The sequence below is a fragment of the Pleurodeles waltl genome, chromosome 6 (genome assembly GCF_031143425.1).
Source record: "Pleurodeles waltl isolate 20211129_DDA chromosome 6, aPleWal1.hap1.20221129, whole genome shotgun sequence".
NCBI classification, from domain to species: Eukaryota; Metazoa; Chordata; class Amphibia; order Caudata; family Salamandridae; genus Pleurodeles; species Pleurodeles waltl.
In genome coordinates this window covers 58,970,559-58,984,104 of record NC_090445.1, presented here as the reverse complement: position 1 = coordinate 58,984,104, position 13,546 = coordinate 58,970,559, and the positions used below count along the sequence as shown (strand labels likewise).

Sequence of the window (13,546 nt, the reverse complement as noted above, 5' to 3'; positions counted from 1 at the left end):
TTTATTTTTGATGGGGAGAAATCCTTTCTTAGCTGCCTGCACTGGTGACGGATAATTGGGTTAGAAGGCCACATTATTTCCCTTATGGTGGATGTCACTTTTTTTTGCATGACAGGTGAAGCACAGTGTTGCGGTCCTGATAATTTAATAATGTTGCGATTATAGGTCGAGGTTGGGCTGCCAGGATCAGCCTCTCTGCCAGTGATTTGTGTGCCTGCTCCACTACTAGTGGATTTTTAGAATTGGTCTGTACCAAAAATGCCTTTCAGTAAATTTTCAACATACGGTTCCATCTTGCCAGTGTTTGTCAATGCCAGCATTCCTGTAATTTGTAAATTGTTATGGCGGGAGCACACCTCCAGATTGTCGTTCTTTTCCTAGATAACCGTTAACACTTTTTCGATGCTCAGACACTTCTCAAGCATTGAGTGAACATAGTCTTCTGTTGTGAAGAGGCGCTGCTCCATTCCAATGACTGTTTGTTTACCGGGTTTGGTGGTCTGGCTATCCATACGCATCTTCAGAGTATCAATTTGTCCATCAATTGACTATAGAGTCTTGTAGGGGGTTTTGGTAGTTAGCAGGTTTCAAATGTGAGGCGCAGTTGTGTCTTTTCTCCACTTTCCCCTTTTGGAGTGCCAATAACTACAATAACTATATGTTAAAATAGCACTGATAGGCCCAACCCTTCCGACCAGTTATTCAGAGGCACCATATAACACAGTATATTTTGCTGGGGTCGAGTGGTACTAGAGATTGTGCTAGTGGAAAGGCAGAGGCAGGGCTATGGGACATTGCTCTCGAATAGTAGTGTAGGCTGAGTTGTCAGCAGCTTCACAGTCTTGCAAGTGTTGTTTCCCCATGAGATGAGTGCAGAACAACCCTTATGTTTATGAGGCGTAGCCCTCCTTCAGAGTCAGCAACATGGCTGTGTGTAGCCTGAGTGGTGCATCAGCGTGCTGACACCCTGCCAAAGTTGCAAATCATGTGGTAATGTTGAGTTATTGTTTGGTAAGAGCCCATATAGTGAATGAGGAATTTGTGGATCTCCTCTGCGAGGGCGAGGTCATCCAAAGGTGAAGCGTATCCAGCTAGTTCCAAAGAAGGATAGTCTACGGTTACAGTGGTCGCTTGCTCCTGTTATGGGTCAGTTGATAGTAAGGCCTAGCCTCACGGCTGATTCCACTTGAATAATGAAGGGGTCTGGTGGTCCACAGTGCAAGTGTGTTGCACCTATGGGAGAGCACAGAGCAGTACTTGTAGTCACATCTCTGTGGCCAACACCAGGGGTGCTCAGTACTAGATCACTATAATGGCATTTTGGCGCATTAATACAGTCTTAAATTGTGTAGCAATGTTAACAGTCACTTGCTAGGGGCCATCAAAAGTTGTTTAGCACATATGACAGCGTAAGCAGTTCATATAGCAATGGTGGCAGTATCAACAGGGAGAGTACTTTTAATTGGCACTAGGAGTGAGCGGCCCACCAGATTAGCATTCGTTTTCTCCTGCCCTGGATCAGCTGTTAGGTAAGCCCAGTCTGGCGGTGGGCAGCACATGCAGCAGAGAGGCCCAGCGTGGCACGTCAGTCTGCGTTTGCACATAGCAACTGAGGATCAATTCTTGGTGCATGAGTAGTAGTCCGCAAATAAAGCTATGTACACAGCCTTGATTCAGGTCCTTCAGCTGCTGAACGCTGTGCTGCTGTTCCCCACTGCCTCTCAGGTCTATTCAACAAGTAGAAGCGGTCACCTTCACAAGGCGCGGGATAGCTCCCAAGTCGTCTCTCAGGCATCGATGTGTGCTCACCGCCTCAGCACCACCACAGCTGGGTAGTATCAACCAGACAGCCGCACACAGCAACGCTGCACTGGAGACACGGGGGAGACCCAGCCAAGCGTCTGCTTTCTCTAGTCCCCTCAGAAGCCCCACCCCAAACAATTGTACGAGATGTGCTGCGACCACAGGATTCCACTAGTCAGGTGCACAATTCTACTCCGCCAATGAGTGCGGCTGCCTAGCCCAGCATAGTCACAATTTTGTGTGTCCCATGGACAAGCAGCCAAGCAATTCGGGTCTGTTGCAGTGTTTCCACACAAGTTGGGGCTTAATTGGGTTGTCTTGCTGTGCTTGATGATGAATTGCTTCAGTTGCTTCACCTGATGACAAGTTGGAGCGCCGAAGTGGAAGATAGTGGGCAGATTGTGGCTCTCATCTGGAGGAGCTGCACTACAGTGCGGCCATCTTGCTCAGGCTCTCTGACTCACCCATGACATGGTATTTTGAAGTGTTAGGCCTGTAAGCCTTAGCATGGTCTTTCCACTTCACCCCTCTTATTATTGCTGCCTTTATTTTTGCTGGCTTTAGGACTCTGCTCATTTTGCCACTGCTAACCATTGCTAAAGTGTTTAGGCTCTACGCTTAACATAGTAGAATTTAAGCATACCCAGTTGGCATGTTTAATTTACTTGTAAATTGGTAGTAAAGAAGCACTGTATGTGCCCGAGGCTTGTAAATTAAATAGTGGGCCTGCAGCACTGATTGTGACATTCACTTAAATAGCCCCTTCAATATGCCTCAAGTCTGCATTTGCAGCCTGTATGTGCAGTATTGAAGTGCAATTTTGACCTGCCAAAATTAACCTTTTGCCAGGCCTAAACTTACCTTTTTAATACATATATGTCACCCCAGTGAAGTCCCTTAACAGCCAGCTGGGCAGGTTGCAATGTATTTAAAAAGTTGGGTATGTGCTTTTAGGTTTAACATGTCCTGGTAGTGAAAAGACTCTTGACAATAACAAACGCCACCCAAAGTGGAACCAGGTTCTGGCTCGACCACCACTCATTGACATTGCCAATGACACCTTAAGAACCGCATTGCCGTCCCTGTGGGGGGGGGGGTTCTATATACACTAATGAGGAAGTAAGCATAACTCATATTACATGTTTCAAGGGTATTGCGGCCCTCTTCTCGGCTGATGCAGCCTCTGATAGTAAGAGCCCTAAGGGTAGGCATCGCTGCTTTAATAAAGAGTTTCGCCTCTCAAGCAAGCACTTAATTCAAGCCATTAAATCTAAGGATGTAAAAGCAATTAGCCTAGCCAGAAAATCTTACAAATCTGCCATTAACAAAGCCTAACATTAACAAGATGAGAAGTGGTGGGTTGTACTTATTGACGCTGCACAAGAGAGGAACTGCAGCACATGTTGGTCCCTGGCAGCGCGCAGCCCTGCAAATAGCGATCTGCACATTGCAACTAATATCGCACCAAAGGACTGGGTGGATCACTTCAGTGGATTACATTCTTACATCCATGATAGATCTCCCGCTCGAAGGAAGGACACTTGCTCATCTATCACTCTCACACCTACCCCTCCTGTGTTACAACTATTTTCCCAAGCGGACATAGCATACTCTTTAGACTCCATAAGGCGCGGTAGGGCACCTGGTGCGGATGGTCTCCCAGCAAATCTATTCTTAACTGATATTGCCATCTGGTCAAGATACATTACCATCATAGCGAATGCAATAGCATCTGGGGCACCAATCTCTGAGTCTTGGAAGGGGGCCATCATTATCCCCATTTTTAAAAAGGGTGACAGAAGCCTCCCCAGCAATTATAAACCTTTTAGCCTAATAGACTGTGTGCAGAAAGTGTTTTGTAATTGCCTGATGGGTAAAATTCAAGACTGGATTGAAGAACGTGATATTCTTAGTCCCGTCCAGGCAGATTTTCGCAAAAAAATATCTACCATTGAGCAAGCCCTTAGGTTCCTGCTCTTATACTGGAAAAACGTTTTTATTGGCAAAGGGAAGTTGTATGTTGCTTTTGGGGAATTAAAATCTGCATTTGATTTAGTACCTCGTAACAAGCTGTGTGAAGTTCTTTCACTAATGGGAATCCCCAGGCACATTCTTGTTTTACTAACTTGGCTCCAAGAGGGAAACTATGCACGTGTCAGGTGGGACGATAGGGGGCAGTTAACCGACAGAATTCAGGTGTCAAGGGAAGTGCGGCAAGGGTGTGTCCATGCCCCCACCCTGTTCTCCCTGCAAATAAATGATATTGTCCCCTCCTTACTTAAATTGGAAGCTGATGCACCAAAACTAGGCACACAGAAAATTCCGGTTCTGCTCTTTGCAGACAATACATTGCTGATATCCAAGACCCCAAGTGAATTACGTAAACTCCTACCGTGTTTTGAGAGATCTTGCTCCACAAGGGGACTTGAAAACAATGCCTCTAAAACTAAACTGATGACACTCAATCCACATAGATCATTCAGAGGAAAGTTCACTCTTGAGGGAACTCCACTTGAAAAGGTTGACACTTTTAGCTACCTGGGCATAATGCTAACATAAAAAATACTTTGGAATTCCCATATTGCAAAGCAAGCACTCAAGCTAAAGCAAATAACAGGGGTCCTAATAAAGGACTTTAACCTTTCATATACCAAACCAATACGCCCGCGATCCGGATATATGAAACCAAGGCAGTAAGCTCAGCCCTTTATGGGGCTGAACTCTGGGGCTATGCCAAAGCACCAGAAATAAAGGTGTCTGCAAACAACTTCTTACGGAATTTAGTGTCCCTCCGGTCAAGTACTCCTCTGTTCCCTTTTTTTAAAGACCTAGGCATGAAACGCATTGACCACACAGCCCGCCTATGCCCCTCTTGTATTGGCGGCGCCTTTGGACCAACCGGGAGCTCGCCTCCTTAACTTCAGCCCTCCAGGTCATCCTAGAAGCTGACCATTCCCATAGTATCCCCTGGCTTAGATACATCAAGGGGTTACTTCACTCGCTTCGGCTCAGAGAACTGTGGGATTACCCAACCACTACTTCATTTCCCTCCAAAAGTGACCTAAAAAAAACTGTATTGGCACATGGCAGACTCTGAAGACACGAGGGTTGCTCTTCACTCAACACTATTATGTGACTTCACTAACCTAAAAGAGACGTGCAAATACAAGGCTTTCTGGGACATAATCACAGTGCCAAGAGAGAGGAAGTTGTACTTCCAGTTCCGTGTTGGCACCCTGCCATTAAGACTATTCACTAGTTGCTGGTCACATGACGAAACAACAATTTGCCCAGCTTGAAAACCTCCCCCACGTCCTATTTGACTGCCCTGCATACACTCCTCCACGCAGGAAATGGTTATCCCCGGCCTGTAGACAGCTGGGAGTGCGCAGGTCTGACTTAGCTCTTTGAATTCTTAGATCAGATACTCAGCATATGTTAGTGATTGCTGTTGCCAAATTCCTTGGGGCAAGCTGGATTGTCAGAGGGAAGTGTTTACCAACATAAGGGTGTTAGCAAGAATGTTAGACTTACCCCTTGGGCGCATTCAATCTGTACTTTTATTTAAATTTGTATTTCTATGTAATTTCAGCATTTTATTCGTATACATGTACTGTACATATTTTATACACATATTTTATTTAATTCTGTGTAATTATCTATTGTTGCTGTGCTTTTGTGGCTCTTGTAGCTGAAATAAAGTTCTTTGACCGACTGACTGAAAAGACTCTTAAATTCATTTTTCACTACTGCAACGCCTACCTTTGCCAGAGGATTACATTTGAGTTACCTTGTTACATTTAATGAGATGTAACTTCCAAATGGGTACAGGTCACTCACAACACAGACACTATTCCCGAATGGGATCCAAACATAACATCCTTCGACCAACACACCCTTTACAGTGTAGCATACTACTTGCTAGACCTGCCAGGCTTAGGGTGATCTTACCCCAAACATTGTGCCTTTCCTCCTCCATTTTTCTGAACTTGTTTTTGTTGGCCTTAGGACTCACCAGTGCTAAAGTGCTTGTGCCCCCTCCTTAAAAAAATTGTTAATTTTCAATGTAGTTATAAGTTCCTTGTAGATTGATACACCATATACTCAGGGCCTATAAATTAAAGGCTACCAATAGGCCTGGAGCATGTACTGTACCTCCCATTAAGAAGCACCTTAAAACATGACCTAGGCCTGTTACTGAAGCCTAAATACAGTTTTAAATTGCCATGTTGATTGTCATTAAAACCTCCTTGCCAAGCCTTAAACTATCTTTTTCTTATAAATAAATCACCCCTAATGTAGGCGCTAGGTAGCCCATAGGGAAGGGTGTGATGTAATTAAAAGGTGACATTTCGAGTTTACAAGGGTATGGCAAAGCTTATTTTTAGATATATAGGCAAGGCAGCCCTAAGACAGACAGAGTTCAGATCCTCTGTAATCAATTATCTGAAAACAGTAGAGCACATCTAGTGAAGTCAATATGTCTCAAAGATGTAAATACGGAGACCAAAGCAATGTATTATTGTGACCCTTTGATCTTAGCATGATATTAATCAAAAGAAGAGAATATTTGTATTGTATTCCTCTAGCTCTCGTAACCCACTCTTTAATTTCAGTAGTTGTTTTGGAAACTTTTAATGTCTTTCTCTGTAATATTCCAGAGTCAGAGCATCTAGGGATGGAAGGGGTTCAAAATTTGAGAGCTTTAGACAAAAAGCTATTAAGGTTCCTGATTATGATTCCACAAAAACCGTTTCCAAGCTTGAACTGGGTTAGGTGACGTACTGTTTACAGTGATAGTAAAATATCACTTGAAGAGATCATAAAGCATCTAATGCCTCTATATTAATAGAAAGACTATCACACTCACCTTTTTCTTTCTCGAGGTTGTCTATGAACAAAAAAACAAATTATTATGAGAACATTAGAATTTGATTCTTATTGAAGATTCATCTAGTATTGCTCAATTTATAAACTTACCTCTTGCTTTAATTAAGTCATCTAATACAAAACAAATAGAGTTAAGAATAATTGAATCTTGTTTTTGAGGATGTCTGCTGAAATTTAAATCCCATTTCATTCTATGGGATTTAGATTTCGGCAAGCAGGATATCCGTCACCTTTGTGATGGAGTAACCAGTCCACCAAGTTCTAAATCAGGCCTATAGCCAGAGACGGTTTACATGTTTCAAACTGACTATTAACAGTCATTTTCTTTCTCTAAAATCCCTCAATGATTGGCGTGGTATTTTGAAGTATATGACATAAAGCTGCCTTGTTCTATAATGGTTTGGGTGTCTGTAAAATAGTGATAAATTCAATGCAGATTATAAATAGGTTTTAAAGATATGTAACAAAGAATATGTTCACAGTTTTTGAACACCACACCTATTTTAAATATCATACTATCATTTCCAAAATCTTTATTTTGATATGTCTACTCTTACAGCTAATGATAGGTTTTAAATTTCACAAAGGGCATTTCTAAAGATTTTGAAGCCTCAATCGAAGAATGTAATTTGAGTGAATTCCCTTCATATGGGTCTCTGTGTTTTGTGTTGCTGTGCACTTTGGACATCTGGTCGCACTCGACCGGAGGAAAGTCAAAATTTGAGGCCAACCGTGATGGAGACCTGCTCGGCTACTGTAAGGGGGAGTTCTAGGTCAAAAGTTGACCTTCGGACTTAGGGGGGCATAATAAGTTTGGCTTTGTTAGGACCGCCATGTTGGCGGTGGCAGTCAAATCAACAATAGGCTGGTGGAGAAGACTGCCAAATTATGACATTGGTGGTATTCACATCAGAATACAGCCAAAGCACCGCCAGCACTGCCACTGTGGTCAGACTGCCACGGATGACTGAAGGCACCTGCAGGCCGACGGAGACCATGTTTCCCCCAGACAGATTACGAGGCTGCACACTGCCAAGGTTTCTGCTGCGGTCGCACCACTATGGAATCCCAGGTGGAAATGACCTACATAAAAGGAGACACTCCCCTTCAGGAAGTCACACTCCTCCAGAGCCGCCTTAGAACCACATCTAGACTTCACCCCGCTGCTCCTGCTTGTCCACAGACTTTTGATAATTTGCTGACACTTGAGTACACACACTCACCTGTCAGTGTTGTATATGTCAGATGTTACACACTCACATGATATGCCATCGGGAGTGGGGTGCAGAGGCAACACTCACATGTCACTTCACACTGACATGTACACTCATATACAGCATGCAGGAGGCTAGCCTTGTTTGTAGTGGGTTCCTATGGTACTTACACCTTATACCAGGTCAGTTATCCCTTGTTAGTGAAGTGTAGGCAGTGTCTAGAAGCCAGGTTCTCTAGAGGTAGCTGTGGATGAGCAGCCAAGGCTTATCTAGGAGACATACAAAGCTCATGCAATACCACTGTAGTCACACAGTATTCACACACATGAAAGAAAATACTCAGTGTTACAAAAATAAAGATACTTAATTTTGGTGACACAAATACCAAAAATATCATAGAGACTATAATCCCTTAGGAGGTAAGTAATACACACATTATATACACTAGGATGCAAAAATAGGGATAAAAACATTTAGAAAACAGTCGAATTAGTGAAAATCACAATAGTTAGAAATGAGCCTAGGGGGAGCACAACCATATACTAAGAAAGTAGAATGCGAAAGTCGGTCTTCCACTTAGGCAAGTGCAGTGTGTAAAGGGGAGCTGGGAGTACTAGAAAATCCAAAAGGTAAGTAGTAGAACCCACCCCAGTAACCAGGAAAGTAGGAGTAAATTTCAGTAACTTTCCCAGAACACACATAGAAACTAGAAGAATTGTGCAAAACCCAGAAGAGACTGCAAGACACCAACAGTGGATTTCTGGACAAGTCCAAGAAGTGCAGAAGAGTCCAGGAAGAGCAGGAGCCCCTGCTAACCCAGATGAAGGTGCAAAAGAAGAACCACTGGTGAAGAAGAACAGTCAGTAATGCACTCAAGAAGACGAAGTCAGGTTCCTGGAGGATGCAAGTGATGTCCCACGATGGATGGAGGATTGCAGTCGGGTTTGCGTCATTGGTGTCCACCAACAAGCTTTGGCACACCCAAAGCTCATGGTTAGCAGAAAATGGCACTGCCCAGGACCAGGAAGAACTAGATGGACTCTACCTAGGAGGGGGAGTCAGAGGGGGCTCCCAGCAACTCAGAGAGCCCACAGAAGACCAGGCAGTGCACGGGGAGAAGAAAGTTGCAGAAGAGACCCATGCAGCACTACAAAAAAGGCTCCCACATCTCTAGAGAACCACTCAGGAAGATGTGCATTGCAGGATAGAGTGCTGGGGGCCAGAGCTACAAGATGCATAAAGAACTTGGAGGAAGGATGGCAACAAGCCTTGGGAGCTGCAAAGCACGTAGATCACAGGGGATGCAAGCTCTTACCTCCACCAAAGTTGGACAGTTGGAAGAGAGGACCGTCGAGACCACTTCAGTCTACCACCCATGATGCAGGATCCACGCAGCTCAGCAGGAGAGGGGATCCACCCAGCCGGTCGTCCCTGCAGTTGGTGCCTGCAGAAGCAGGAGAGTGACTCCTTCACCCCAAGGGAGATTCCTTCACTCTTCTGATTCAGGCTGAAGAAGGACTGTCTTCAGAGGATGCACGACCAGGAAACAGTTGCAGTTGCTGGCCGAAGCCAGAGATAGAATGTTGCAGAAGGCGTCTCGCTTTTTTCAAGCATCTTGTAGAGTTCCTGGAGGGTCCAGATGCAGTTTCTTCAGTGAGAAGTTGAAGTGGAGGATGCAGAGGATTCCTGCTGGAGTCTTGCAATCCGAATATGAGGAACCACCCAAAGGGGAGACCCTAAATAGCCTAAATAGCCCTGAAAGTGGGGTTGGTCAGCTAACCAGATAAGCACCTATCAGGGGAGGGCTTTCACGTCACCTGATGGCACTGGCCACTCAGATGCTCCCAGAGCTCCCTGCCAACCTTCAATCGAAGATGGCAAAACCCAGGGACCCTCTGGTGGAGCTCTGAGCACCACCCCTGGGGTGGTGATAGACAGGGAAATGGTCACTCCTCTTTCCTTTGTCCACTTTCGCACCAAATGTGACCTTCTAAGCATTTCCAGTAGCTTAGGAAGGCTACTCCTCCCAAGCCTGTAACACCTATTTCCAAAGGTAAAGGGTGTAACACCCCTCTCCCAAAGGGAATCCTTTGTTCTGCCTTCTTGGGCTTGAGCTGTTCAAGCAACAGGCGGGCAGAAACCTGTCTGTGAGGTGGCAGCAGCTGGGGCTGCCGGAAAACCTTAGAAGGCTGAAATGGCAATACTGGGGGTCCTCTAAGGAGCACCCAGAGTGCATGGAATCATACAGCCAATGCTTGCAAAAGCCTTGGGGTATGATTCCAACATGTTTGATACCAAACATGCCTGTGTTCAGAGTTACCATTATGTAGCTTGACATAGGAAGTGACCTATGTCCAGGACACGCATAAAATGGCGTCCCTGCACTCATGAAGTTCAGGAAAATGGTCCTGAAAGTAGTGGGGGAACCTCTGGTAGTGCAGAGGTGCCCACACACACAGGTACTTTGCACCCTGCCCTCAGGGCCGGAGGACCTGTTATAAGGGTGACTTGTAAGTTACCTGGTGCAGTGTAAATAGCAGTGAAATGTTGCGTGCACCTTTTCACACACGATGCCATGGCAGTCCTTCAGAATCCTTTGCATGGGCTCTCCATGGGTGGCAAAATATATGCTGCAGCCCATAGGGATCCCCTGGAACTCCAATGCCCTGGTTACCTAGGTACCATTTGCTAGGGACTTATAAGGGGGCACCAGTATGCTAATAGAGAGTGTTTGGAGAGACAGCATAATCACTGGGGTCCTGGTTAGCAGGATCCCAGTAAACACAGTCAAGCACACTGATATATGGCAGAAAATGGGAGTAACAATGCCAAGAAAGAGGGTACTTTCCTATACAACCTCCCCCCAAACGAGGGACAATACGGCTAACCTTACCCAGATGAGTCTTCATTGTGTAAGTGGAAATATCTGGAGAGTCCATCTGCATTGGAGTGGTTACTCCCAGGTCTATATTCCACTGTAACGTCCATACCCTGTAGGGAAATGGACAACTTCAACCATTTGGGGTTTTCTCCCTTTATCTGCTTAAACCATAAGGGAGGTTTGTGGTCTGTTTGAACAATGAAGTGATTACCAAAGAGGTATGGTCTCAACTTCTTCAAGGCCCAGACCACAGCAAAGGCCTCCCTCTCTATGGGTGACAAAATCTTTTCTCTGGGGGTCAACCTTCTGCTGATAAAAGTTACTGGTTAATCCTGGCCCTCAGTATTAAGCTGTGAAAGAAGTGCCCTCACCCCTACCTCTGAAGCATCAGTCTGGATTATGAACTTCTTAGAGTAGTTTGGGCTTTTTAGAACATGTGCAGAGCACATGGCCTGTTTAAGCTCCTCAAAAGCTTTTTGACAGCTGGCTGTCCATAATACCTTCTTCGGCATTTTCTTGGAGGTGAGGTCATTAAGAGGGGCAACAATGGAGCCATAATTCTTAATGAACCTGCTGTAATACCCAGTGAGACCTAGAAGGGCTCTGACCTGGGTCTGTGTTGTAGGTAGAGACCAGTCTAAATTAGTTTGAATCTTCCCCTGTAGTGGCTTAATCAATCAATTAATCAATCATTCAGGGATTTGTGAAGTGCGGCTACTCACCCGTGAGGGTCTCAATGCGCTGGGGGAAGTGGGGGTTGCTGAGGATCAGTCAAAGAGCCAAGTCTTGAGGTCCTTCCTGAACTGTGACTGCGTGGGGGACTGTCTTAGGTGGATTGGGGAGGGTGTTCCAGGTCTTGGCGGCGTTGTGGGAGACGGATGTTCCTCCGGATGTGGTTTTCTGGATGCAGGGGACGTTGGTGAGGGTCTGGTTGGTGGAGCAGAGTTGTCTGGCGGGAGTGTAGAAGGAGAGTCTGTGGTTGAGGTAGGCTGGTCCGGCGTCATGTAGGGCCTTGTAGGCGTGGATCAGGAGCTAGAAGGTGATTCTCTTGTCCCCATATGTTCCCCACCTGCTAGGTGTCCCAGAGAAACCACCTTTCCCTGCCCTATCTGGCACTTTGAAGCCTTGATAGTAAGGCCTGCTTTTTGCAGAGCATCCAAAACTTTCTACAGTGGACCAGGTGGTCATCCCAGGTGGAGCTACAGATATCTATATCATGTAGCTATGCTGCACTGAAGGCCTCCAGACCTTGGAGGGCTGTGTTCACCAACCTCTGAAAAGTGGCAGGTGTATTTTTCAAGCCAAATGGCATAACAGTACATTTATAATGTCTTCCAATGGTTACAAATGCAGTGTTTGGTTTTGCATTCTGTGACAATTTGATCTGCCAATACCCTGCAGTCAAGTCAAAGGTGCTTAGTGTACCTATTAGCTCATCTGCCCTTAGTATAGGGTGAGCATGAGTCTTAGTGACTGTGTTGAGCCCTCTATAATCTACACAGATCTTCATGTCCTTTTTCCCATTCTGTGAGTGAGATTTTGGTACCAGCACCACTGGGCTAGCCTAGGGACTGTCAGAGTGCTCAATCACTCCCAGGTCAAGCATCTTCTGCACATCTGCTTTGATGCAATCCCTTACAGGATCAGGTTGCCTGTATATTTTACTCTTGACAGGCAGGCTGTTTCCTGTTTCAATGGTGCGTTCACACCATTTGGTTTCTCTAGGTGTAAGGGAAAACAGTTCTGAGATCTGCCCTAGGAGATTTCTGCAGTCTTCTCTTTTAGACTGAGTGAGGAAGACCACACCCTCAAATGAACCATCAGCTGCAGAATTTGAAAAGAGGTCAGAAAGAGGGTCACTCTCTTCCTCCTATCCCTCATCAGTGGTCATGAGAAGGGTTAAGTCAGCCTTGTCATAGTATGGTTCAGGCGGTTCATATGAAGTACTGTGAGAGGATTTCTTGGAGGGCCAAGGTCAACTAAATAAGTGACCTCACCCTTTTTCTCCACTATGATGTGTGGTCCCCTCCATTTGTCTTGGAGTGCTCTTGGTGCCACAGGTTCCAGGACTCACACTTTCTGCCCTGGTTGGTACACTGTCAGGATAGCCTTCTTGTCATATCAATGTTTCTGCAATTCTTGGCTTGCCTGAAGGTTTTTAGTGGCCTTCTTCATGTACTCAGCCATTCTGGGTTTTAGGCCAAGTACATAATCACTATATATTGTTTAGGAGGCTTCAGGGGTTGCTCTGAACCCTCCTTTGCAGGAGCCAATGGACCCCTAATAGGGTGACCAAAGAGGAGTTCAAAGGGGCTGTAGCCACTCCTTTTTGGGGTACCTCCCTTTAGGCAAAGAGGAGGCATGGTAACAGGACATACCATCTCCTTCTGAGTTTTTCAGAGAGTCCCATAATCATGCCTTTGAGTGTTTTCTTAAAACGCTCAACCAACCCATTTGTTTGGGGATGGTAAGGTGTAGTGAATTTGTATGTTACACCACACTCTTTCCACATTGCTTTCAAGTATGCAGACATGACATTGCTACCCCTGACTGATACAACCTCTTTTCGTAAACCCACCCTGGAAAACATTTCCAGTAGGGCTTTGGCTACAGCAGGAGCTGTGGTGGCCATAAGAGATATGGCTTCTGGATACCTGGTGGCATGGTCCACCATAACCAGAATACATTGTTTCCAGAAACAGTGGGAGGGTCAAGGGCGCCAACAATATCAACCCCTACCCTTTCAAAGGGTACCACA

The 13,546-nt window shown here is 45.4% G+C and overlaps 1 protein-coding gene across 1 annotated transcript in view; it reads right to left on the bottom strand.

Moving 5' to 3' along the window:
- LOC138299193 (butyrophilin subfamily 3 member A1-like) overlaps positions 1–13,546 on the bottom strand; it is a 798,776-nt gene that overhangs the window by 326,739 nt on the left and 458,491 nt on the right. Inside the window, exon 18 of the mRNA XM_069237291.1 lies at positions 6,674–6,694. Coding sequence (XP_069093392.1) covers positions 6,674–6,694 — 21 coding nt within the window. The remainder of the gene's footprint in view (positions 1–6,673; positions 6,695–13,546) is intronic.